The sequence below is a fragment of the Dipodomys merriami genome, unplaced genomic scaffold (genome assembly GCF_024711535.1).
Source record: "Dipodomys merriami isolate MVZ:Mamm:240054 unplaced genomic scaffold, mDipMer1.0.p SCAF_328, whole genome shotgun sequence".
NCBI classification, from domain to species: Eukaryota; Metazoa; Chordata; class Mammalia; order Rodentia; family Heteromyidae; genus Dipodomys; species Dipodomys merriami.
Window position 1 is genome coordinate 772673 of NW_027204804.1, and position 22543 is coordinate 795215.

The 22543-nt window shown below is 46.3% G+C and overlaps 2 protein-coding genes across 2 annotated transcripts; one reads left to right on the forward strand and one right to left on the reverse strand.

Annotated features, from left to right (window-relative positions):
• Positions 1-2572: 2572 nt before the first annotated feature.
• Positions 2573-4266, reverse strand: LOC138841693 (zymogen granule membrane protein 16). The gene is made up of 3 exons (XM_070042470.1): positions 4184-4266; positions 3891-4023; positions 2573-2991 (listed from the first exon to the last, which is right to left on the reverse strand). The coding sequence occupies exons 1-3, from the start codon at positions 4236-4238 to the stop codon at positions 2676-2678; spliced, it is 504 nt and encodes a 167-aa protein (XP_069898571.1). The 5' UTR covers positions 4239-4266; the 3' UTR covers positions 2573-2675.
• Positions 4267-16558: 12292 nt separating this feature from the next.
• Positions 16559-21838, forward strand: LOC138841748 (transmembrane protein C16orf54-like). The gene is made up of 2 exons (XM_070042609.1): positions 16559-16643; positions 17489-21838. Exon 2 carries the CDS (start codon positions 17489-17491, stop codon positions 18146-18148), a length of 660 nt encoding a protein of 219 aa, XP_069898710.1. The 5' UTR covers positions 16559-16643; the 3' UTR covers positions 18149-21838.
• Positions 21839-22543: the final 705 nt, after the last annotated feature.

Consider the following 22543-nt stretch of genomic DNA (forward strand, 5'->3'; position numbering starts at 1 on the left):
CATAACACACACACACACACACGTATGTACACACATCCCTTCCTCCACAAAGTCTTCCTTGATACCCCCAGAAAAAATTTGGTTGGTTACTTCTTTGGGTGCCAGCCCAAGGATTGGAACTGAGGTTCTGGGCACTGTCCCTGAATTTTTTTTGCTCAAGGATAACACGTTAACACTTGAGCCACTGTTCACTTCTGGCTTTTTGGTGGTTAATTGGTGATGAGTCTCATGGACTTTCCTCTCCAGGCTGGCTTTGAACTGCAGTCCTCAGATCACAGCCTCCTGAGTAGCTAGGATTACAGGCATGAGCCACTGGTGCCTGGCAACGATTTTAAATATTTGATTCAGCAATTTTTAAACTTTTTTTAAGTAAAAGATATTTTTCTTCAAATACAATCAGTCAGTCATTTAATCTTCTGCTGTGGTAGCTTTACTTAGTACAGTGTGAAAACTACTGATTTGAAGGCTATCATAGAACCAGACATCTGATTTGTCAGGGAAATCTGTTATATTAAGGAATAAAATACTGAGTTCCATAAAAGCATACTAAATAAATGAAACAGACACAAAAGCCCACATTATTATTCCATCTACATGTAATGTGTAGATTAGGCAAATATAAACAAAGTAAATGACTGGTTACCAGGGATTTAAGGGCTTCCTTTTGGGATGCTGACAGTATTCTGGAATTAGAGGGATGATTGCTAATTAACCTTGTGAATATCCTAGAAACCATTGAATTGTATGTACACTTTAAGGGTATGAATTTTGCGTTATATATATCTCAACAAAAAAATTACAAATTACAGTGGCATAATCTGCTTCATGATATTAGATGTGTAGAAGAAATAAAGGAATTTGATATAAAGTAAAACAGAGTAGTTACAAGTTTATTTCTTTTTTTTCTTTTTTTGTCAGTTATGGGGCTTGAACTCTGCCTGTGTACTGTCCCTCAGCTCTTCATCTCAAGACAAACACTCTACCACTTGAGCCACAGTGCCACTTCCAGTTTATTGAGTGGTTTATTGGAGAAAAGAGTCCCACAGACTTCCCTGCCCACGCTGGCTTCCAACCATGATCTTCAGATCTCAGTCTCCTGAGTAGCTAGGATTACAGGCATGAGCCACTGGTGCCCAGCATGTTTATTTCTAAGTTAATATTTCTTTATATAATTTTATGTGACTATTATCTTTGCGTAACTGAGAAGAAATGTGATTCTCACAGTTTCTGTGAATAAATCTGTTGGGAGCAATGAGTAATTGTCTGTCACTACCAACCAAAAGCTCTTATTAGTATTCTAGGACTAGGAAGTAGACGTTCTAAAATTGACTTCCAAAGCAACGTGTGTCTTTGCCTAAATCTATCCAGTCACCTAGATGTTTTTCTGAATTCTAAAGAACCCCTTATATTATAACAACCAATAATAAAAATCTCACCACTTTGAGCTTTCCTGGTTGTTGTTGTTTTGTTTTTGTTTTTGTTTTTTTAATGCTGGCCCTAGGGCTTGAACTCTGGACGTAGGTGCTGTCCCTGAGGGTATTTTGTTTATTTGGTTTTTTTGTGCTAAAGCCTAGTGCTCTACTACTTGAGCCACAGCTCCACTTATGGCTTTGTGCTGGTTAATTGGAGATAGGAGTCTCATGAACTTTCCTACCTGGGCAACCTTTAAACCCCAGTCCTCAGGTCTCAGCCTCATGATTAACTAGGATTACAAGCATGAGCCACCATAGCGTGGCTAGGATGTCCATTTTTAAGCAAAGGGTGGACAGAATTTACCCTGTGCTATGGCTACATAAAGAAAGAATCCTAGCTCTGAAAAAGCTAAGCAATAATACAAGGGTGACACCTGGGCCAGAGAATGAGGGCAGAGTCCTTAGGCATACCGACCGACTTAACTTCAGGAGTTAAGTTCTAGGATACTGTTCCAGGCTCACTACATTCTGTGAATAGATTTAGGTCTACCGAGTGAGGTGACATTCTTCTGGCTGTGTAGTACTTTATCAAGGGAAGTACTAAGTAACACTTGAACAGGAGAATGGAACACCTGAGGTTTTGGCAACAGATCAGTAGGCTTTACTGGAGCCTCAGAACTCCTGTTGGGTCAACATTTTTAGCAGTTAACCTTGAAAAGTGTTGGAGTAAACTGGAATCTTATCTCTTTCTGATAAATTAAAAGGAAACCCCCAAAGCCTGTACAGGTGGCTAATGCTATAATCCTAGCTACTCAGAAAGATGAGATCTAAGGATCAAGGTTCACACCCAGCCTGGGAAGTCAAATCCAAGAGACTTTCCTCCAAAAGTTTCCTCCACTTTCAGCAAAAAGCTGAAAGTGGAGCTGTGGCTCAAGTAGTAGAGTACCAGCCTTGGGTGCTCTAAGCAAAAATATGAGGCCTTGAGTGCAAGCTCCAGGACCCGCACCAAGAAGAAAAGAAAGAAAATGAAAGAATGCTAGATTCTAATACTTCCCACTTTTCCCAGGTTCATGTCCAATCAATAGCCAGAAATTAGGTTAGCATATTTTTACCAGAATTAAGAAGCAGATCCCAGCTGCAGACACTATAGACACACCAGCTTTAGCATTATCACTTTATTAAGTCATGTATGTGTATGGGGGTTAGTGATCAAAGAACTTGTGCCCACTAGGGCTACTGCCAAGGAGGAGGAGGAGGAGGAGTTTAGCAGCTGCTGCACTCACTGGGGTAGTAGTCCCAGTGCAGGCCAATGGCGTTGATGAGGGAACCAGCTCGGCCACTGATGAATCGTAGGACGGTATTGGGGTACAAGGGAGCAGCATTGAAACTCGTGCCTGAGTCTTTCCCAAAAGCTAGGTAGCGGTGCTGATCAGTCACAAAGACCAGCTTCTTCAAGTATCTCTTGTACTTGCCAGACACCTGGACCACTGATTCCCCAGGGTACAGGAAGATCTCTTCCAGGTCTCCCTGCTTCCCACCTACATAGTCGCTCCACACCTTGCCATAGCGCACCTGGAGACTGGGGGTAGGGTTGAGGAGGAAAGGAAGAAAGACAAGTTTATCAATGTTCAGAACCTTTTTTTTTTCCTTTTGGTGTCAGTCCTGGTGCTTGAACTCAGGGCCTGAGCACCGCCCTTAGCTCTTCACTAAAGTCTACCACTCATCACTTGAGCCACAGCTCCACTTCTGGCTTTTCCGGTGGTTAATTGGAGCTAAGAGTCTCTTGGACTTTCCTGCTTAGGCTGTCTTCAAACCTTGATCCTTAGATCACAGCCTCCTGAGTAGCTAGGATTACAGGCATGAGTTCACCAGGACCTGGCAATTTAGGGGTCTTTGATGTGCTAAGTTTGTGTATGTTGGAAGAGGTGAACTTAGTACCTAACTCTGAACAGCACAGATCTAGAATCTTAATACCTGTTACTAGTTACCTGTTATCCCCCTTGGTGATTGAAGCAGATGTGATGCAAAGTGAATGAAGACTTTCCAGTTTAGTAAGATCAGAGAGGATCTCCAAACCTATGAACTCAGTCTTACCCTATCTTTTTTTTTTTTTTTTGGGGTCCGGTCATGGGGCCTGAACTCTGGGACTGGGCGCTGTCCCTCAGCTCTTCAGCTCAAAGCTAGCACTCTACCACTTGAGCCACAACGCCACTTGCAGCTTTTTCTGCATATGTGGTGCTGAGGAATCGAACCCAGGGCCTCATACATGCAAGGCAAGCACTCTACCACTGAGCCACCTTCCCAGCCCTGTCCCTCAGCTCTTCAGCTCAAGGCTAGCGCTCTACCACTTGAGCCACAGTGCCATTTCCGGCTTTTTTTCTTTTTGCTTATGTGGTGCTAAGGAATCGAACCCAGGTCCTCAGGCATGCAAGGCAAGCGCTCTACCACTGAGCCACCTTCCCAGCCCCTCAGTCTTACCCTACAATGTAGTAACTGTTGACACGGACACGGATGGCAGTGATTGGGCCTTCCAACTGGTTCCCAGAATGGGAGAAGCGCTGTCCTCCAGTACCTCCATACTCCCCATTAAAGGAGGAGGATCTGAGCTGAACTGGAGGGGAGAGAAGGATTTAGAGAATGAAATCTCCTGGAGAGCTCAGTTGCTCTCCACCATTCCCATTCTTTCCATCACCTCAAGTCAACTTGTCAACACTTTGACCAACAGCAATATAGAAGCTGTCTTCTTGGAGCCCTATTACCATCTTACTTACTGGCATTGGCAGAGGCTGAGGCACAAAGAAGGGCTAGGAGAGCAATGGTCAACATTCTGGGGCTGGAATGGGAAGGAGAAAAGGATGATTCTTTTTTCTCTAAACAATGTATACTGGCATTCTTGGCCTGCCATTTGGGCCTGAACTTTTCAGTCTTTTTATTCATACAAAGCAGATCTCAGTCTTCAGCCTAGAGAAAACCGTTCATCAATAGTCCTGTGCCTCTTAAATACCTGTCTTCTGTATCCTTAATCCCTTTGGCTTTCCCTGTGGCCATCCTTTTCCCCTAACTCTGTCCACATTAAGAAGAGTCAAGCCCCCTTCCATCCTCACACCAAATAGGAGTCTCATTTTCCAAAGAGGAAGAAAAGGTCATTCCCAAAATGTAAGGATGGTTTAGTTTTTCAGACTAACCATATGAATAAAACTAGCTGAAGCTGGCCTGTGGTAGATTAGTCTAGTCTATGGAACAAGATTTTTTTTGGGGGGGGGGGCGTCGATCCTGGGGCTTGAACTTTGGGCTTGGGCGCTGTCCCTCAGCTCTTCAGCTCCAAGTGAGCACTCTACCGCTTGAGCCACAGCACCACTTCCAGTCTTCTGGTGGTTAATTGGAGAGAAGAGTCTCACAGATTTTCCTGCCTGGGCTGGCTTTGAACTGTGATCCTCATATCTCAGCCTCCTGAGTAGCTAAGATTACAGGCATGAGCCATGGATGCCTGGCTTGGAGCAAGATTTAATCCCTGGCTCCTCCTCCCCCCTCCCCAGCTCTCAAATCAGAAGGCATTTTAGAGGTGCCTTTGGGACACTTAGGGACTATTGCTAGCAATAGAAGAGACGGTGGGGACACCAGTGTCCCAAGAAGCTGCTGGGATAGACCAAGAAGTTACAGAAAGATTTGGGATGAGCTCAAGATATTAGATCCCAGGTGTCTGGTCTACTTAAAACTAGCTCAGATCCATATGCCCCATTTCACTATCACACAATGCTCCTCTGCCACTCAGTCCAGCTCAGATTTGAATCCCTCCCCACCGATTCAGTCCTTACCTCCCAGGGTCAGATGCAAAGTAACCCCCCAGAAATTTCCAGATCTTTTATACCAAGCCTAAGCCCTTCCCCTGCCCTTTATCGTGTGAACCTCACCTCCTGGGCAAATATGATCAACCTCTTAGGATTAGATGTCACACAGAGTCTGGAACATCTTATCCGCCCCTCCTCCAATGATTACAAAGTGGGATCCACTCCAGGCTAATTGCCCAATTGCAGAAGGGATAGAATAAACTTCAGAAAAGTCAGCAACCACCAAGTGCCAGTGGCTCACGCCTGTAATCCTAGCTACTAAGGAGGCTGAGATCTGAGGATCACGGTTCAAAGCCAGCCTGGGCAGGAAAGTCCATGAAACTCTTATCTCCAATAAACCACCATAAAACTGGAAGTGGTGCTGTGGCTCAAGTGGTAGAGTTCTTGCCTTGAGCTGAAGAGCTGAGGGACAGCGCCCAAGCCCAGAGTTCAAGCCCCACAACCGACAAAAAAAAAAGAAAGAAAGAAAGAAAATTAAATCACCTGAAATCTGTTCTCTGTCATGATAAACATTGCCTTCTGCAGGCAATGTTGAAATATACATTTTCAGAAAAGGAATACATTCCCAACACTTTATAGTGATCAGTGCCTACCATTTACTTAACATTTTTTTCTTTCCTTATACTGATACTTTATTATGAAAAATCAAACATAAAGTTTAATGACTTGTAAAGAGAGCACTCATATTACTCCCATACAGATTCTACCATGATTCATACTTGACATATTTTCCCTCCCATCCATCTATTAATCTGCAAGACCTTCCCAAAACTCTTCTTTGCCAGGCACTGGTGGCTCGTGCTTGTAATCCTAGCTACTCAGAGGCTGAGATCTGAGAATGATCCTTTAAAACCAGTCCAGGCAGGAAAGTCTGTGAGACTCTTATCTCCAATGAACCACTAAAAAGCTGCAAGTGGAGCTGTGGCTGGAGTACTAGAGCTCTAGCCTTGAGGAGAAAAAAATAAAAAAAAGCTCAAGGACAGTTCCTGGGCCCTGAATTCAATCCCAGGACTGGCACAAAGCAAAACAAAAAAACCCTCTTTTTTATGAAAGGGGTGACTTAGAGCCGTACATGAACCCCGAGCCTGCACATTCCCTCCTCTTCCAGAAACAGTCTTGTGGGTAAAGAGGGAGCTGAGGAATGAAGGTTTATGGGTCCTTCTCAATGGATAGTTATGGATTTGGAGTTCTCAAGTCTCCTAAGACATCATGGCCGTGTCTATAGGACCATTTTTTTTTCTCCTAAGGTCTGTATAACCAAGGATGGTGTTATAGATTTCTTCTCTCTTTAGGCCCTTCTCTTCCAGGCTGGAGTTCTCTCAACCTAAAGTCCCTGGAACTGATCCATAAGTCCTACTGCCTATCTCCTATATGATTTGCCCTCTGACCTTCTGAGTCCACACAGCCTTCCTAGTGGCAGGAAGGATGGAGCCCAGGGAGAAGCTGGAATAAGCAGTACCAGTCCTTACTGACCAGAAGCTAGGCATTCAGAGCACCCTGCCCCTGCCCTTACAGGTTCACCATCTGGGCCTAAAGAGTCATCCCAGATAGTAAAAGGAGTCCTGCCCCAGGGAGCGGAAATAGGGTGTGGCTCTTGGGTGGTAGATTCTCGGAGAGGAGCCAGACTTGCTGCCAAGGATGCTTCTCCAAGTTTCAGATAAGCATATCCTGGTGACACAATTTTGACCTCATTCTTTTATTGTTACTGTTTTTGGTTTTTACAGGATCTTGCCTTGTAGCTCAGGCTGGCTTCAAATAGATGATCTTAATGCCTCGGCCTCCTGAGTACTGGAATTATAGGCAAGCACCATGACCCATCTTTGGATATTTTGTTTAGTTATGGCCTTGTACTCTCTTTGCCTCCCTCTCCCCCGCCCCTCTCTCTGTGTATGCCAATCCTGGGGCTTGAAGTCAGGACCTGGGTACTGTCTCTGGCTTTTCTGTTCAAGGCTAGTGTTCTACCACTTGTGTCACAGCTCCACCAATGACTTTTTTGGGGTCAGTTGGGCTTGAATTCAGGACTTGGGTGCTGTCTTTGAGCTTCTTGGTGCTCAAGGCTAGCACTCTACCAGCCTAAGCCATTGGGCCACTTCCAGTTTTTGAGTTGTTAATTGGAGTTAAGAGTCTCACTGGGACTTTTTTTTTTTTTTTTTTTTGCCTGGGCTGGCTTCAAACTGCAGGCCTCAAATCTCAGCCTCCTGAATAGCTAGGATTACAGGTGTGAGCCACCAGCACCCAGCCACTTCTGACTTTTTGATGGTTAATTTCCCATAGAAATCTCATGGGCCAACCACAGTGGCTCATGCCACCAGTGCTTCAAAAAAAATGCTTTAAAGTATATTTCCAAATAAACAACAAGATGTCTGTCCTGTTTAGAAAAAGGAAAGAAAGAAAAGTTCTGTGGGGCACTGAATCTTAGTTACTCAAGAAGCTGAGATCTGAGGATTGAGGTTTAAAGACAGCTCGGGTAGGAAAGTCTGTGAGATTCTTATCTAATAAACTATTAAGAAAGCTGCAAGTGCTGTGGATCAAGTAGTAGAGTGCTAGCCTTGAACAAAAAGGCTCAGGGACAGCACCCAGGTCCTGAGTTCAAGTACCACTACTTATGCACAGAAAGAATGTTTTCTTCCTATTTGCTTCCATATCAGTCTTCCACACAAGGAGGAATGAAAAGTCTTACTTAGCATAAATCACATTTGAGAACTTCTTTTTTTTCTCCCCAGTCCTGGGGCTTGAACTCAGGGCCTAGGCACTATCCCTTAGCTTCTTTTGCTCAAGGCTAGCACTCTACCACTTGAGCCATAGAGCCACTTCCAGCCTTTTCTGTTTATGTGGTACTAAGTAAGCAAATTCAGGGCTTCATGTATGCTAGGCAAGCATTCTACCACTAAGCCACATTCCCAGCCATTTGAACATTTCTTTTCTGCTCATCCTTAACTGTTCCCATGAATAAGCCAGTGACTTGGTGAAGTTGTAAGGCCTGTCCCTCCACCCCCTCAGCCCCATAGCCCAGCCCTGTGCGGGCTTATGGTGGGTCATCTCTACTTATTGCTCATGCTCCCCTAGCTACCTGAATCCCTTCCCTTCAGTCCATCTGGTAGCCTCATGTCTGCTCAGAGGATCCCTCCATGGCTCCATGCCCACCTTTCCTCCCAGCTCCTCCTCTTCAAATAGAATTCCTCCTTCCTTTCCCCGGCCTTCCTTGATGCTTCCTACATTGCCCTCCTATGACCCGAATTACTCTTTATAGTCATTTATCTGTGTACTCTGCTAAAGTCCTTCTCAACTAAATTGAGGCTCCTAGCACCCCAGCTGAGTCACCTCTAGAAGGACACCTGGCCAGCTGGGCGTGCTGTGAGGAAATAAGGAGGGTCTGTACCTTTGGTCCTGGCTGCATGGAGACTGTAAGAGGCATCTCCATGGTCCACCTTTCTCCTGTCATTGTCTCTCTTCTTGCAGATTTGGATTTGGGTTTTCCTTGATTTCTTATAGTCTTTTGGAGAAGAAACTGTATTGGGAAGAAGACATAAAGACAATTCTGGGTTGAAGTCCTTCTTTCAACTTTTTTTTTTTTTCTTTTGGTCATGGGGCTTGAACTCAGGGCCTGGGCATTGTCCTTGAGCTCTTTTGTTCAAGGCTAGCACTGTACCACTTTGAACCACAGCACTACTTCTGGTTTTCTGGTGGTTAACTGGAGATAAGAGTCTCATGGACTTCCCTACCCAGGCCAGCTTTGAACCATGATCCTCAGATCTCAGGATTATAGGCATGAGCCACCAGTGCGTCACTTCCAGCATTTCTTTATATTATTTTATTTTTTGCCAATCCTGGGGCTTGAGGTCAGGGCCTGGGCACTGTCCCTGAGCTTCTTTTGCTCAAGGCTAACACTCTACCACCAGAGCCACAGTACCACTTCCAGCTTTTTTTTTCTTCTTCTTCTTCTGTTTATGTGATACTGAGGAATCAAACCCGGGGCTTCATGCATACTAGGCAAGCACTCTACCACTAAGCCACATTTCCAGCCTCCAATATTTCTTTAGCTATGTGAACTTAAAAAAAATCGTTTCAGCTGGGTGTTAGTGGCTCACGCCTGTAATCCTAACTACTCAGGAGGCTGAGATCTGAGGATCATGGTTCAAAGCCAGCCCAGGCAGGAAATTCTGTGAGATTCTTTTTTTTTTTTTTTTTTTTGGGTCTGGTAGTGGGGCCTGAACTCTGGGCCTGGGCGCTGTCCCTCAGCTCTTCAGCTCAAGGCTAGCACGCTACCACTTAAGCCACAGAGCCACTTCCGGCTTTTTTCTTTTTGCTTATGTGGTGCTGAGGAATCGAACCCAGGGCCTCGAGCATGCAAGGCAAGCGCTCTACCACTGAGCCACCTTCCCAGCCCTTCTGTGAGATTCTTGTCTCCAATTAACCACCAGAAAACCCAAAGTGGTGCTGTGGCTCAAGTGTATATATACATATATATGTGTGCTGAGATCTGAGGATCATGGTTTGAAGCCAGCCCACACAGGAAAGTTCATAAGACTCCTATTTCCAATTAACTACCAAAAAAAGCTGTAAGTGGAGGTGTGGCTTAAGTGGTAGAATGCTAGCCTTAAGCAAAAAAGCTCAGGGAGATAGTGTTTAGGCCCTGAGTTCAGGTCCTGGAACTGGTACACCTCAAAAAATAATAACAATAAATGAAATAAAATGAGAAAATGAATTCTCTCTCAAAGAGTTAGAGTGAAATACAAGTTCTCTACATCAACATGTTCTTTGATAAAAACTATTGGTCTAGAAATGGGTTGGGACCCCACAGTAACAGTATGGGTGTCTACGTCAGTACTAATGTTAGCTCCAGAGACCAAGGCTCAGGACAGGTAAGTAGATGTTGCTAATAACCTTTGTTTTTTGTTTTGTTTTGTTTCGTTTCGTTTTTGTGTCGGTCATGGGCTTGAACTCTGGGCTTGGGCACTGACCCTCAGCTCTTCAGCTCAAGGCAAGAACTCTACCACTTGAGCCACAGCCCACTTCCAGTATTTTGATGGTTTATTGGAAATAAGAGTCTCACAGACTTTCCTGCCCAGGCTGGCTTTGAACCATGATCCTCAGATCTCAGCCTCCTGAGTAGCTAGGATTATGGGCATGAGCCACCGGCACCCAACAACCTTTGCTTATTTTTTTTTTATTTACCATTTGCTTTTGTGGGAGGGCAGGTACTGGGGCTTGAACTCAGTGCCTCACTCTCTCACTTAGCTTTTTCCTTCAGAGCTGAGGTTTTACTACTACTCAAGCCACATCTCCACTCCTGGCCTTTGGCTGGTTCACTGGAGCAGATAAAAGTCCCTCCGAATCTGTCTGGCTTTGAACCTAGATCCTCAGATCTCAGCCTCCTGAGTAGCTAGAATTATAGACATGAGCCACCAACACTCAGCTTGTCCCGAATTCTTATATTTCTCAGTTGTCTCATCATCTGTGTTGAATATGTTTAACTTTCTCATTCTAGAAGGAGGGCCTAGTTACTCTTGCTTGGAGTAGTTACCAGTTTCCCTCCAGCCAGTTCTTCAATGTGGTTGATCCGTGTGTCTGCCATGTCCACCTGCTTCCTGTGACTAGCTCCCTATGGGACAGCTACATACAACTCGCTTGATTCACCCCCAGAACTTCTACACTCTACATGAACTGTGCAGATATGCCGCAATGACCACCTCTCAGTCACAACGTGACCTCCTGGAAGTTGTGCCTGCTTGCATGAAACCCACCAGGAGTTTGGTTGTGACTCAAAGGCTCCCACCAGACAGACAGGAGGCCTTGAGTTTCATCACCAATACCACCAAACAAAAAACAACCACCACCACCACCCCCCAAAAAAACTCACAAAAACAGTCACCAGGAAATCTGCATGGGGAGCCCCTAGACCACCGGAACAGGGACTCTTTCATCCACTGTTGACCATGTGTGTTCCAAAGAGCACTCCCTGACCAATTGGCACTAAGAAATGACACCAGTGGCTCACACTTGTAATCTACGCCACTCATGAAGCTAAGAACTAAAGATTGAGATTTCAAACCAGCCCAGGCAGAAAAGTCCAAAAGACTCTTATCTCCAATTAACCAGTTTAAAAAAAAAAGCAGGAAGGGGAGCTGTGGCTCAAGTGGTAAAGCACCAGCTTTGAGTAATAAAACTCAGCGACAGTGCCTAGGCTGTAAATTCAAGCGTTGGTAGCAGCACAGTAAATAAATAAATAAGGCTGTCTTTCCTGTAATCAATGTGAGTCTGTTCTCTGTGCTGCTCACCTGCTCCTGCTTCTCAGGGAGCAGAAGGTCAGAAGCACCATCTGGAGAGGAAGAGCTCAGGGTCAAGCACATTACCTCTGTCTGCTAAACCTAAACCTAAACCTAAACTTTTGAAGTACAAAGCAACTTGTCTACTGCATTCTGTTTTGACTCATGTTGTGACCTGGACCACAAGACATGAACTTCTCCTTTGATCGTCTCCCCACCCATGGTTAACTTTGGTCTCCTGTCCCCAAGTGAGCATAGCAGGGCTCAAACATTCCATACTCAATAAGGAAGGCTGAGATGGGAGTTGGATATGCATGGATGATGATGGCTTTGAAGTTGTCTGGAGCTGCTTTTTAAAAAAGTTTTGGTTGGTCCTGGGACTTGACCTCAGGGCCCAGGCGCTGTCCCTGAGCTCTTCCACTCAAGGCTAACACTCTACCACTTGAGCCACAGCTCTGCTTCTGGCATGTTGCTGGTTAATTGGAAATAAGAATATTCACAGACTTTCCTGTTTTGAACCAGAATCCTCAGATCTCAGCCTCCTGAGCAGCTAGGAGGGAGCCACTGGTGCCTGGCAGTTCCTAATGGTCAGGGAGACCATCACTACTGCAAAAGGGTGAGTTCTGAGCTGGGTGTGATGGCTCATATCTGTAATCCAGCACCTGGGAGGCTAAGACAGGAAGATATAGAGTTCTAGGCCAGCCTGGGCTACACAGCGATACCCTAAGCAATAAATGAAAACAAAAAAAAAAGAAAGAAAGAAAGAAATGAGCCAGGCATTGGTGGCTCATGCCTGTAATCCCAGCTACTCAGGAGGCTGAGATCTGAGGCTCACAGTTCAAACTCAGCCTGGGCAGAAAAGTCCATGAGACGGTTATCTCCAATTAACCACCAGAAAACTGGACAAGGTACTGTGGCTTAAAGTGGTAGAGCTCTAGCTTTGAGCAAAAATCTCAGGGACAGTGCAGGCCCTGAGTTCAAGCCCCATGACTAACAAACAGTTTTTTTTTTTTTTAAAAAAAGGAGTATATTCTGAGTAGAAAGTAAGGAGTAGATAAATTTAGCTGTTGTAATATGACCAGTCATAGTTCCTCAAAAAGCTAAACTTAGCGAGTAATCACATGTCATAGCAATCTACTTATAGATAGATATGCCCAAGATAAACTGAAAACATATGTCCACTCAAAACCTTGCACATGAATTTCCATAACAGCATTACTTACAGTAGCCCAAAGTAGAAACAACTCACAAGCCCATGAAATGATGAATGCATAAACAAAATATAGTATATCTTGCAATAGACTATTATTCAGCTAAAAAAGAGATTTAAAAATTGGGGAAAGAAGGAAGTATTGAAGCATGCTATGGCATAAACAAACCTTGAAAGCATGTTCCATAATGAACAGGCACAGTGGTTTATGCCTATAATCCCTGCTTCTTGGGAGTTAAAGATTAGGAGGCTCACAGGTCAAGGCCAATCCAGGCCAAAAAAAAAAAAGTTATCCATACCTTATTCCTGCTAATAGCTGGGCAGCTCAGCTCAGCTACACCCAATGGGAGGTATAAATGGGAGGACTCAGATTCCAGTGACCTGGGCAAAAACTTGGTCTGGGAGAATTACTCAAGTGATAGAAAGCCTGCTTAACAAGTCCAAGGCCCTGAGTTCAAAACCCAGGACCATCAAACAAAATTATGTTACATGAAAGAGGCTGGGATGGGACTGTGGCTCAGTGGTAGAGCGCTTGCCTAGCATGCATGAAGCCCTGGGTTCCATTCCTCAGTACCACATACACAGAAAAGGCCAGAAGTGGCACTGTGGCTCAAGTGATAGAATGCTAGCCTTGAGCAAAAGAAGCTCAGGGATAGCACCCAGGCCTTGAGTTCAAGCCCCAGGACTGGCAAACAAAAGGGAGTCTCACTAGGCACTATGTTGAAAATGAACTATACAACCTGTGGATGGGGACCAGGGGAAAAACTGGGATAAAGCTAGGAAGGAGGTGACATTGTCTAAAAAAGAAGTGTCCTCTTTTTTTTGTTGTTTGTTTGTTTTTCAGTTGTGGGGCTTGAACTACTCCCTGGCTCTTCAGTTCAAGGCTAGCTCTCTACCATTGAGCCACAGTACCACTTCTGGTTTTTTGGTGGTTAATTGGAGATAAGAATCTCATGGACTTGGGAGTGGCACTATAGCTCAAGTGGTAGAGTGCTAGCTTGAGCTGAAGAGCGAGGGACAGTGCTCAGGCCCAGAGTTCAAGCCCAGGACCGACAAAAAAAAAAATCTCATGGACTTTCCTGCCTGAGCTGGCTTTGAATCATGATCCTCAGATCTCAGCCTCCTGAGTAGCTAGAATTACAGGCATGAGCCATCACTATCCAGCTTTTGCTTGGCTTTTTGTTCTCATGGCTAGCCCTCTACCATGTGAGCCACGTCTCCACTTCCATCATTTTGCTGATTAATAAGAGAGAAGAGTCTCTTGGATTTGTCTGTCTTGAACTCTGGTCCTCAGAGCTCAGCTTCCTGAGTAACTAGGATGACAGGTCTCAGTCACCGGTGCTGCTGCTCAGTGACTTTTTTTTTTGACCGGTTGTGGGGCCTGAACTTGGGCCTGGGCACTGTCCCTCAGCTCTTCAGCTCAAGGCTAGCGCTCTACCACTTGAGCCACAGCACCATGTCCAGCTTTTTCAGTTTATGTGGTGCTGAGGAATCGAACCCACGGCCTCATGCATGCGAGGCAAGCGCTGTACCACTGAGCCACCTTCTCAGCCCAGCTCAGTGACTTTCTAACTGACACAATGGCAAAGAAATGGGCCCTTGACCAATAGAGCTCATTTTAGGGTTGACAGTGTGTCAAGTGGAGAGTCCTAAAGGGGAGGGCTGTACACTTACAAGTAGCCAGACTTCTTTCTAGAGCTAAACTGTAGCCACCCTGCCATCTTTGCTCCCTTCATTCTGATATCATTAGCTGATATCATTGACACCACAGCACACACACAAATATGGACATGATCATTTACCCACACCGGCCAATTCACACTGACTTCTGTTCATGAAAAGGAAGTATCTGGCCACACTTGCAGTATACTGCTTCTGCTAGTAAACTTGGCTTGACTGGCTGTTTTTAAGAAATTCAGGCCAGTCCATCCTGGCTGGTTCCCGATAATTTCCTTGGAATGAAGCCCAGAAGTAGACTCATTCTTTAAGAGATGCGAGGTGTATAGACACGCATCGTTTATTCCTGGAAGGCTTCCCTGTATATCACAGAGAGAACTCTATCGTGTCTTTGCCTTTAGAGTAGTCATGGAAGGATTCCAAGACACGGTGTTGTAGCTGAGTACTCTGTGTGTGTGTGTGTGTGTGTGTGTGTGTGTGTGTGTGTGTGTGTGTGTGTGTGTGTGTGTGTGTGTGTGTGTGTGTGTGTGTGTGTGTGTGTGTGTGTGTGTGTACTGGAGTTTGAACTCACTTGCCTGGGTCCTGTTCCTTAGTTCTTTGCTCCAAGCCGATGCTCTAGCCTTGAGCCACAGCTCTTCTTCTGGCTTTTTTGGTGGTGAATTGGACATGATAGTCTTATAGATTTTCCTGTGCAAGCTGGCTTTGAACCTTGAGCTTCAGATCTCAGCTTCCCGAGTAACTAGGATTACAGGTGTGAGGATTACACCAATGCCTGGCTTCCAGAACATTTTCATTTTCTCAGACAGAATACTATACTCATTAAACCTACACCCCAGCCCCTGGCAATGCCCATTTCACTGTCTTTATATGAACCTAACGACTCTGTAAACACCTCCAGTAAGGATCAGCCCAAAGCACTTGTCCTTTTGTGAATGGCTTATTTTACTTACCAGAATATTTTCAAAATTCATGTATATTGTAGCACGTATTTGAATTGCTTTTTAAATTTTTTTTGCAGTGCTGGGGATCCAACCTATAGACTTTCATATGCTAGATAAGCACTCTGTCACTGAGGTAACAGCCCCAGTCTTTGTTTTTTTTTTGGAGACAAGATCGTAAGATGCAGCCCAGGTTGCCCTTGAACTCAAGATCTTCCTGTCTCAGCCTCGTGATTTTCAGGGATTATAGACTTCTGTTCCCATATCCAGCACATTCACCTCTTTTCTTTCATTTTCTTTTCTTTGTTTTAGATCTAAGATGGGAACTTGATCTTGGTACCTGACACTTTGGCTCATTGGCTAGTGCACTACCAACTGAGCTACGCCTCCAACCCCTCTCTTTTCAAAAATGAATACTCCGTTGCTTGAGAAAACTACATTTTTTAAAAATCAACTCACATTGCAGGGGACATTTGGGCTGTTTCTACTGTCATGAGCTGTTATGACCAGAGCAGCTGAGAACATAATGCACAAATAACTGTTTTCAATCACTACTTTCAGTTCTTTAATGTGTATGTACAGAAACAGAATTTCTGGGTAGTATGGTTTTAGTTTTCTTTCTTTCTTTCCTTTTTGTTCAGTTACTGGGGCTTTAACTCAGAACACTCTCACTTGGATTTCTTGCTCATGGTTGGTGCTCTACCACTTGAGCCACACCTCCAGTTCAGCATTTCACCGGTCAATTGGAGATGGAATCCCTTGGACTTTTCTGTCTGGGCTGGCCTCAAACTGTGATCCTCCAGGTCTCAGCCTCCTGAATAATTAGGATGACTGATGCCTAACCAGTCTACTGCTTGGGGTTATTTTTCAGATAGGTGGGACACGTTTGCAGAGATCAAGTGGTCTGGATAGAACAGGACAGACATGGGGCAACCTCCCAGGATTGGACAGTAAGAGTGAACAGGCCAGCGTCTCTGCATTCTTTCGAGGTGAGTGCTCTGGGGTCTGGGGCTCACTGTGCGGGTGAGACTGAGTTCAACAGAGCCATTGCTCATTGGGGCCCCACCTTACCCAGGAAATGGTTCCTCACCACAGTGACCACATCCCACCCCCAGATTGCCTTGGAAACGCTCTACTGAGGGCAGGAGGCGCTGGGGTGCCGTTGCCTAGCAACAGGTGGTAGCCACCCTTCCGGCCCTCATTTGAGACTAGCCCTCAGCCAGCCACCCCGCTGCTTAGCAGGATGCACTGGGAAGAGCCACTCTGAAGGGAGAGCCAGGGACTGATCCAAGGTGAGGTGAGGGGTACGGAGACCCCACCCATGAGAGGGCTTCTGAGGCTGGAGGAAGGTGGGCAGGGCCAGGAGACTGAGACAGGGACCAGAGGCTGGGACCATGCCCGGGTGGCCCCTGAGATCTGGCAGAGCTGCAGTGAATTCTAGAAATCAAGAAGAGGTGAAGGGGAGAAGGCCAAGTAGAAGGCCGGCAGGGGTATCAGAAGAAGGGGTACACATACAGGAAGGGACTCGAAGGAGACATTTCTTCTCATTTCTTCTCTTTCCCACTTCCTCCTTAAGCTAAGATCGAGGGAGCAGCTGTGGAGCCTTTTGTCGCAGGCACCCGGGGTGGGGTGGCCGGAGAGGCCTTCGGAGGGGCCCAGCTCCAGGCCCCGGCACAGTTCTGCCTGGCCTCTGGCTACACTTTCCCTCCTCTTGGATCCATTTGGCCCCTGTGTCTGAATCCTATGCACCCCGACTCTCTTGTGCTTTCTTTTTTGCTTTTTTTTTGAGGGTGTATGCATGCCAGCAATGGGGCTTAAACACTAGGCCTGGGTGCTCTCCCATTTTCACCCAAGCCTGGTGCTCTACCACTGGGCCCACAGCTCCATTTCCGGCTTTTTTTGTGGTTAATCAGAGATAAGAGTCTCATCGACTTTCCTGCCTGGGCTGGTTTCAAACCATGATCCTCAGATCTCAGCCTCCTCAGTAGCTAGGATGGGGAGGGGTGTGAGCCACTGGCTTGGTGCTCATGCTTGAACACTTAGGGTGTGGGGGGGCTCCCTCCTGCCCCCCCAAACACAATGTATGTGTGCCTTAGCTGCTTCCTCTTCCCTCCCCTCCCCATCTTGTGTCTCCCAGATGCCTTTGACTCCAGAGCAGCCCTTGGGGTACACAGAAGATCTCCCCATGTCCGAGGCAGCCTTGTGGCCCCCGCTCCCCTGCGGGCCCTGCATCCCCATCATGCTGGCCCTGGCCTCCCTGGCCGCCTTCTTCATCGTGACCACGGCTGTGCTGGCCGAACGTCTGTTCCGCCGCTCGCTGCGCCCCGATCCCCACCGGCGCGCGCCCACCCTGGTGTGGCGCCCCGGAGGAGAGCTGTGGATCGAACCCACGAGCACCGCCCGAGAGCGCTCGGAGGACTGGTACGGCTCTGCGGTGCCCCTGCTGATGGACAGGGGTCTGGAAACTCCTGCCCCCGGGGCCTCCATGGAGGCCCGAGCTACGGCCCCCCCTCCCCCTTCAGCCCCACACCCTGCTCCAGGCAACTTGGGAGGGCCAGTCTGCAGAGGTACCTTTGGGGAACCCCAGCTCTGGGAGGAGACACCCCCCACCACGGGCCTGGTGAGCTGGATCGGGCCTGAATTGAGACCAGAGGCCAGTGGGACACACGAGCCCCCCCAGGCCTGGAGGCAGAGGCCCGGCAGCCCCGAGCCTGATTGGAGTCTGCAGCCTCGGGTCACCCTGGAGCAGATCTCGCAGTTCTGGAAGCGGGAAGGCCGGACCAGTGTGGGGTTCTGAATCCAGGGCCTCCAGGACTGGCTGCCCAGAGATTTCTTTCTAGAAAGGGCTTCACTGCACAGAAACTTCTAGGCTGCAGCCTTCAAGCGGATCTGGAGGTTTGATGCACCTGCCAGGCCTCTTAGGCCTGGATTGCCATTCTGCTGGCCCTGCACGGTGAGCAAGCTTGAGTGTGCATCAGCCTGGACTCCAAGAAACTGCCCAGCAGAGCCTCGGTTCAGTTACCCAGGCTGCGGCTCACAGGGCCAGAGACAAAGTGGACTCCATGCCAGAAATCACAGCGGAATGCCCAAGTGAGAAAATGTATCCAGACCGGCAGGAAAGCACATCTAATCCACCATCTTCCACCTTCCATCCACAGGTAGCTAAGTTGCCCTTATCACAGTGAAAGCATCCCTGGGATGTTGCCCAGATTATGTGGTGGGGACAGGTGTCAGCAGTGTTGGCAGGAGATGGCAGGAATCCAGCTTTCCAGAGCTGCAGTTCTTGTCTCTCCCTAGCTGTTCATCCTGCCACTCACCAGGGCCACTGAGAGGTTGGTTCTCCAGGAAAATACACACAGAGGGTAAGAGTAGGCAGAGGAGCCTCTGTGCCTCTCTGCGCATGTGTGCACACACAAGCGCGTACCAGGGCTTAAACTTTGGGCCTCATGCTCTTGTTTGGCTAGTTTGCTCAAGGCTGGTGCTCTGTTACGTCAGCCACACCTCCACTTCTGGCCTTCTGCTAGTTAATTAGAGGTAAGAATTGCTCAGCTTTGTCTGCTTGGGCTGGCTTTGTACCTCCATCCTCCGATCTCTCAGCCTCCTGAGTAGCTAGAATTACAGGCATGAGCCACCAGCACCCAGCTGCTAAGGAGCCTTTACAAATGAACCTTGGCTTTGACCCAAATGGCCACAAGGACTTGCTGAGTGCAGCTGGCTGGGCCTTTTTTTGCCTCTGGTTTTCATCTGGAATCAAAGACCAGCAGGCTCTTCCATCTATCTGCTTAAAGGAGCACACGCTTCTGCCTTCTAGATCTTACCATTCACGGTGAGGAAAGCTTAGGCCAGAGACTGATTCAGTGTGAAAAAGACCTTAGTTCCAAGGAAGGGAAGCTTCTAGATGGGGCATTTGACCAGACAGGAAGGTTGGCTTTCTTTTTTTTATCTTGTGCCAGTCCTGGGGCTTGAACTTAGGACCCAGGCACTGTCCAATCTCCACTGTCCCTTAGCTCTTTCACTTAAGGCCAGTGTTCTAACACGAGCAACAACTCTACTTCCAGCTTTTGGGTGGTTTTTGGAGATTAAGAGTCTGATAAACTTTCCTGCCTAGTCTGGCTTTGAACTACAATCCTCAAATCTCAGCTTCTCAAGTAGTTAGGATTACAGGCGTGAGCCACTGGAGTTTGGCTCAGTTTTGTTTTTTCTGATCACACTCTAGCTTGGCTTTTTCTGATCAAGGTTAATACTTTACCAGTTGAACCACAACTCCACTTGTTGCTTTTTTGCTGGCTAATGGAGAGAAGAGCCAGCTCTCAATCTCTTGAGTAGCTAAGGTTATAAATGTAGCTAGCCATGCTCAATTGAAGCAGGTTTTGCTTGTAATGATCTACCCTATAGAAATGCAGTACAAATATCTGCACTCCCACTTTAAGAGAGGAGCTAGGGAAAGGGGTTTCCATTCTGTGGGTTTCTGATTTCCTAAACTTTAGTCATAAATATAAGGTAATTTGCCACATTTGTTTACCACCTATATTGTTATTTACATTATATATTTCTTTATGTTGGCTATTTGCTTAATAAATTTGTTTTGAAGGGAATATCTGCTTTACTTCTATGAATGGAAAATCGGTATCACTTTCCATAAATAAAAGGTGTAATATGGAAATATGATGTAGACAGGAGCAAATATACAAATGAAATAATAAAGACAAATACAACGTAGGCAAAGTTTATTATGTTCTTAGTAGACACTGCCTGCTGGAAGTATTCACCGTAGACTCTGGGTGTTTTTTGTTGTTGTTTGTTTGTTTATTAAAAAAGGATGAAGCCAGGTGCCGGTGGCTCACGCCTATAATCCTAGCTACTCAGAAGGCTGAGGTCTGCAGATCACTGTTCAAAGCCACCTCCAATTAACCACTAGAAAATGGGAAGTGGTGCTGTGGCTCAAAGTGGTAGAATGCTAGCCTTGAATGTAAAAGCTCAGTGACAGCACCCAGCCCTGAGTGCAAGCCCCACGATTGACCAAAAAACAACAAAAACAAAAAGGATAAACTGGGTGCAGTACACACTTCTAATTCTAGCACTGGGGAGGCAGAGGCAAGAGGGTTGAGACTTCCAGGCCAATCTGGGCTTCATGGCAATAGCTGATTTAAAAGATGAAAGAGGGTAAGTGCTGATGGCTCACATGGAAAGCTACTCAGCATCAGCACCAACCCAGAAAACCACTTGGACACACAGTCATGTAGAAGAAGCATTTAATGTCAGCTAGAGACTGTCAGGGTATCTTTCGTGGGACAGAGAGTAGCCAACTGCTCTCACAGTCTTAGAGGTAGCGATAGTGTCAGAAGTCAGGGTCTGGGGCCGGAAATCTTTGTAGGCCCAGCTGGACACTGGAGATTTCAGACAGCCAGGGCAGGACATTCAATAGCTGGCTCACAGCCAGGGAAAACTATGGCAGAGACAATACATTCTATATGTAGCACGTAGCAAAGTCGATAGATGTCATGTAGCCAGGGGAAACATCCCAGAGCAGAGACAATACATTTTATAGCTGGCAGGTTGCAATTATCCACTAGAAGCAGCGTGAGCCCAGGACTAGCATCTGGACTCCATTGCTGATACATTGGGGGCCCATGGGAATAAACAACTGTGGCCAGGCCTAGCTGGTGAAGGACCCAGGGCGAAGGCTGTCAACCCAAAATCGGGGTGAAGAAGTTTACTTTATACTCAGGAGGCTTAGATCTGAGGATCCTAGTTCAAAGCCAGCCTTGAGAAGAAAAACAAAAATCTTGAGACTCAGCACCAATTAGCCAGCAAAAAGCTGGAAGGGGAGGTGTGGCTCAAGTGGTAGAGTCTTGCCCTTAATCAGAAAAGTGAAGGGAGAAGTTGAGGCCCTGACTTCCAGCCCAGAATGAGCATATCAACAAAACAAAATAACAACAAACAAAACCACAACTAACCCTTTTCTCTTTTATCAGTTAATTGTCTCAGCCATTTCCTTACAGTAGTGGAAATGTACTAAGTTACGACGTGTCTTTCTAAGAGAGTCTGAGGCTGCTTCCCCCAAGGGTATTTCAGAACTATTATCAACCTTAAACCACATGATTAATTTTATTTGGGTTTTCCATTCCATTGAGATGGCATAATTTGAACTGCAAATTCAAACGGAGGCCAACTTTTGGATATAAATTCTGAGGGGTCATGTCTTGTTAGCATCAGTTCTCAGGGGGAGATGAATAAAGTCTTTATGCCTCATTTTCCATCTCTAGGTGGGTGCAAAAATCCAACGCCTCTTTATAACCAAGAACCAAACAACAACTCAGTCGGTTTTCCATTTCCTCTTCTTGTGTGCTTTCAGGAACTTGCTTTTTTTTTTTTTTTGCAACTTGACTGTGTGTATCTTAAAGGATGTTTGCTTAATTTTATGTGGCATATCTACCTGGTTTATAGGAAGCATGTGTTTGACAAGTTATTTCACTCCCTATATACATCCCACAAAATAAACTATTTCTTCCTATAAACACATTTCAAATCTCTCCTATCACGTGCTGGGTATGGCGGGGTACACCTTCAGTCTCGGCTATTTCAGAGACCGAAGTAGGAGACTGAAGAGTTCAATAAAACAGCCTGGCAACAGGGTGAGACCCCACCTCAAAAACAAATATCCCCCCCCTTAAAATCAACAACAAAAATGACTTCTTTTGCAGTATTGGGGTTTGAACTCAGGGCCTCATGCTTACTAAGCAGATGTTCTACTACTTGAACCACAACTCAGAACCCATATTCTTTCTTTTTTTTGGGGGGGGGGTCCGGTCGTGGGGCCTGAACTCTAGGCCTGGGCACTGTCCCTCAGCTCTTCAGCTCAAGGCTAGTGGTCTACCACTTGAGCCACAGCGCCACTTCTGGCTTTTTTCTTATGTGGTGCTGAGGAATCGAACCCAGGGCCTTGAGCATGCAAGGCAAGCGCTCTACCACTGAGCCACCTTCCCAGCCCCTCCCATATTATTTCTTTATCCTTCACATCTAGCATCACTCATTTCCTTCACGGCTCATCTTCTAGGGAGAGCTGACCACCTAGAGTCTATATATTTCCAGAAGTCCACTGAAACTGCTTTTACCAAAATCACAACCTTGAGCACTCATTCATTTATGGTGGGTGCTCTACCACTTGATCCATACCACTACTTCTGGTTTT

Coding starts and splice junctions, on each gene's coding strand:
- LOC138841693 (XM_070042470.1), bottom strand. CDS start 4,238: ATGTTGACCATTGCTCTCCTAGCCCTTCTTTGTGCCTCAGCCTCTGCC. Junction 4,024..4,183: donor CTCAGCCTCTGCCAATGCCA/GTAAGTAAGATG, acceptor TCTCCCCTCCAG/TTCAGCTCAGATCCTCCTCC. Junction 2,992..3,890: donor AACAGTTACTACATTGTAGG/GTAAGACTGAGG, acceptor CCCTACCCCCAG/TCTCCAGGTGCGCTATGGCA.
- LOC138841748 (XM_070042609.1), top strand. CDS start 17,489: ATGCCTTTGACTCCAGAGCAGCCCTTGGGGTACACAGAAGATCTCCCC.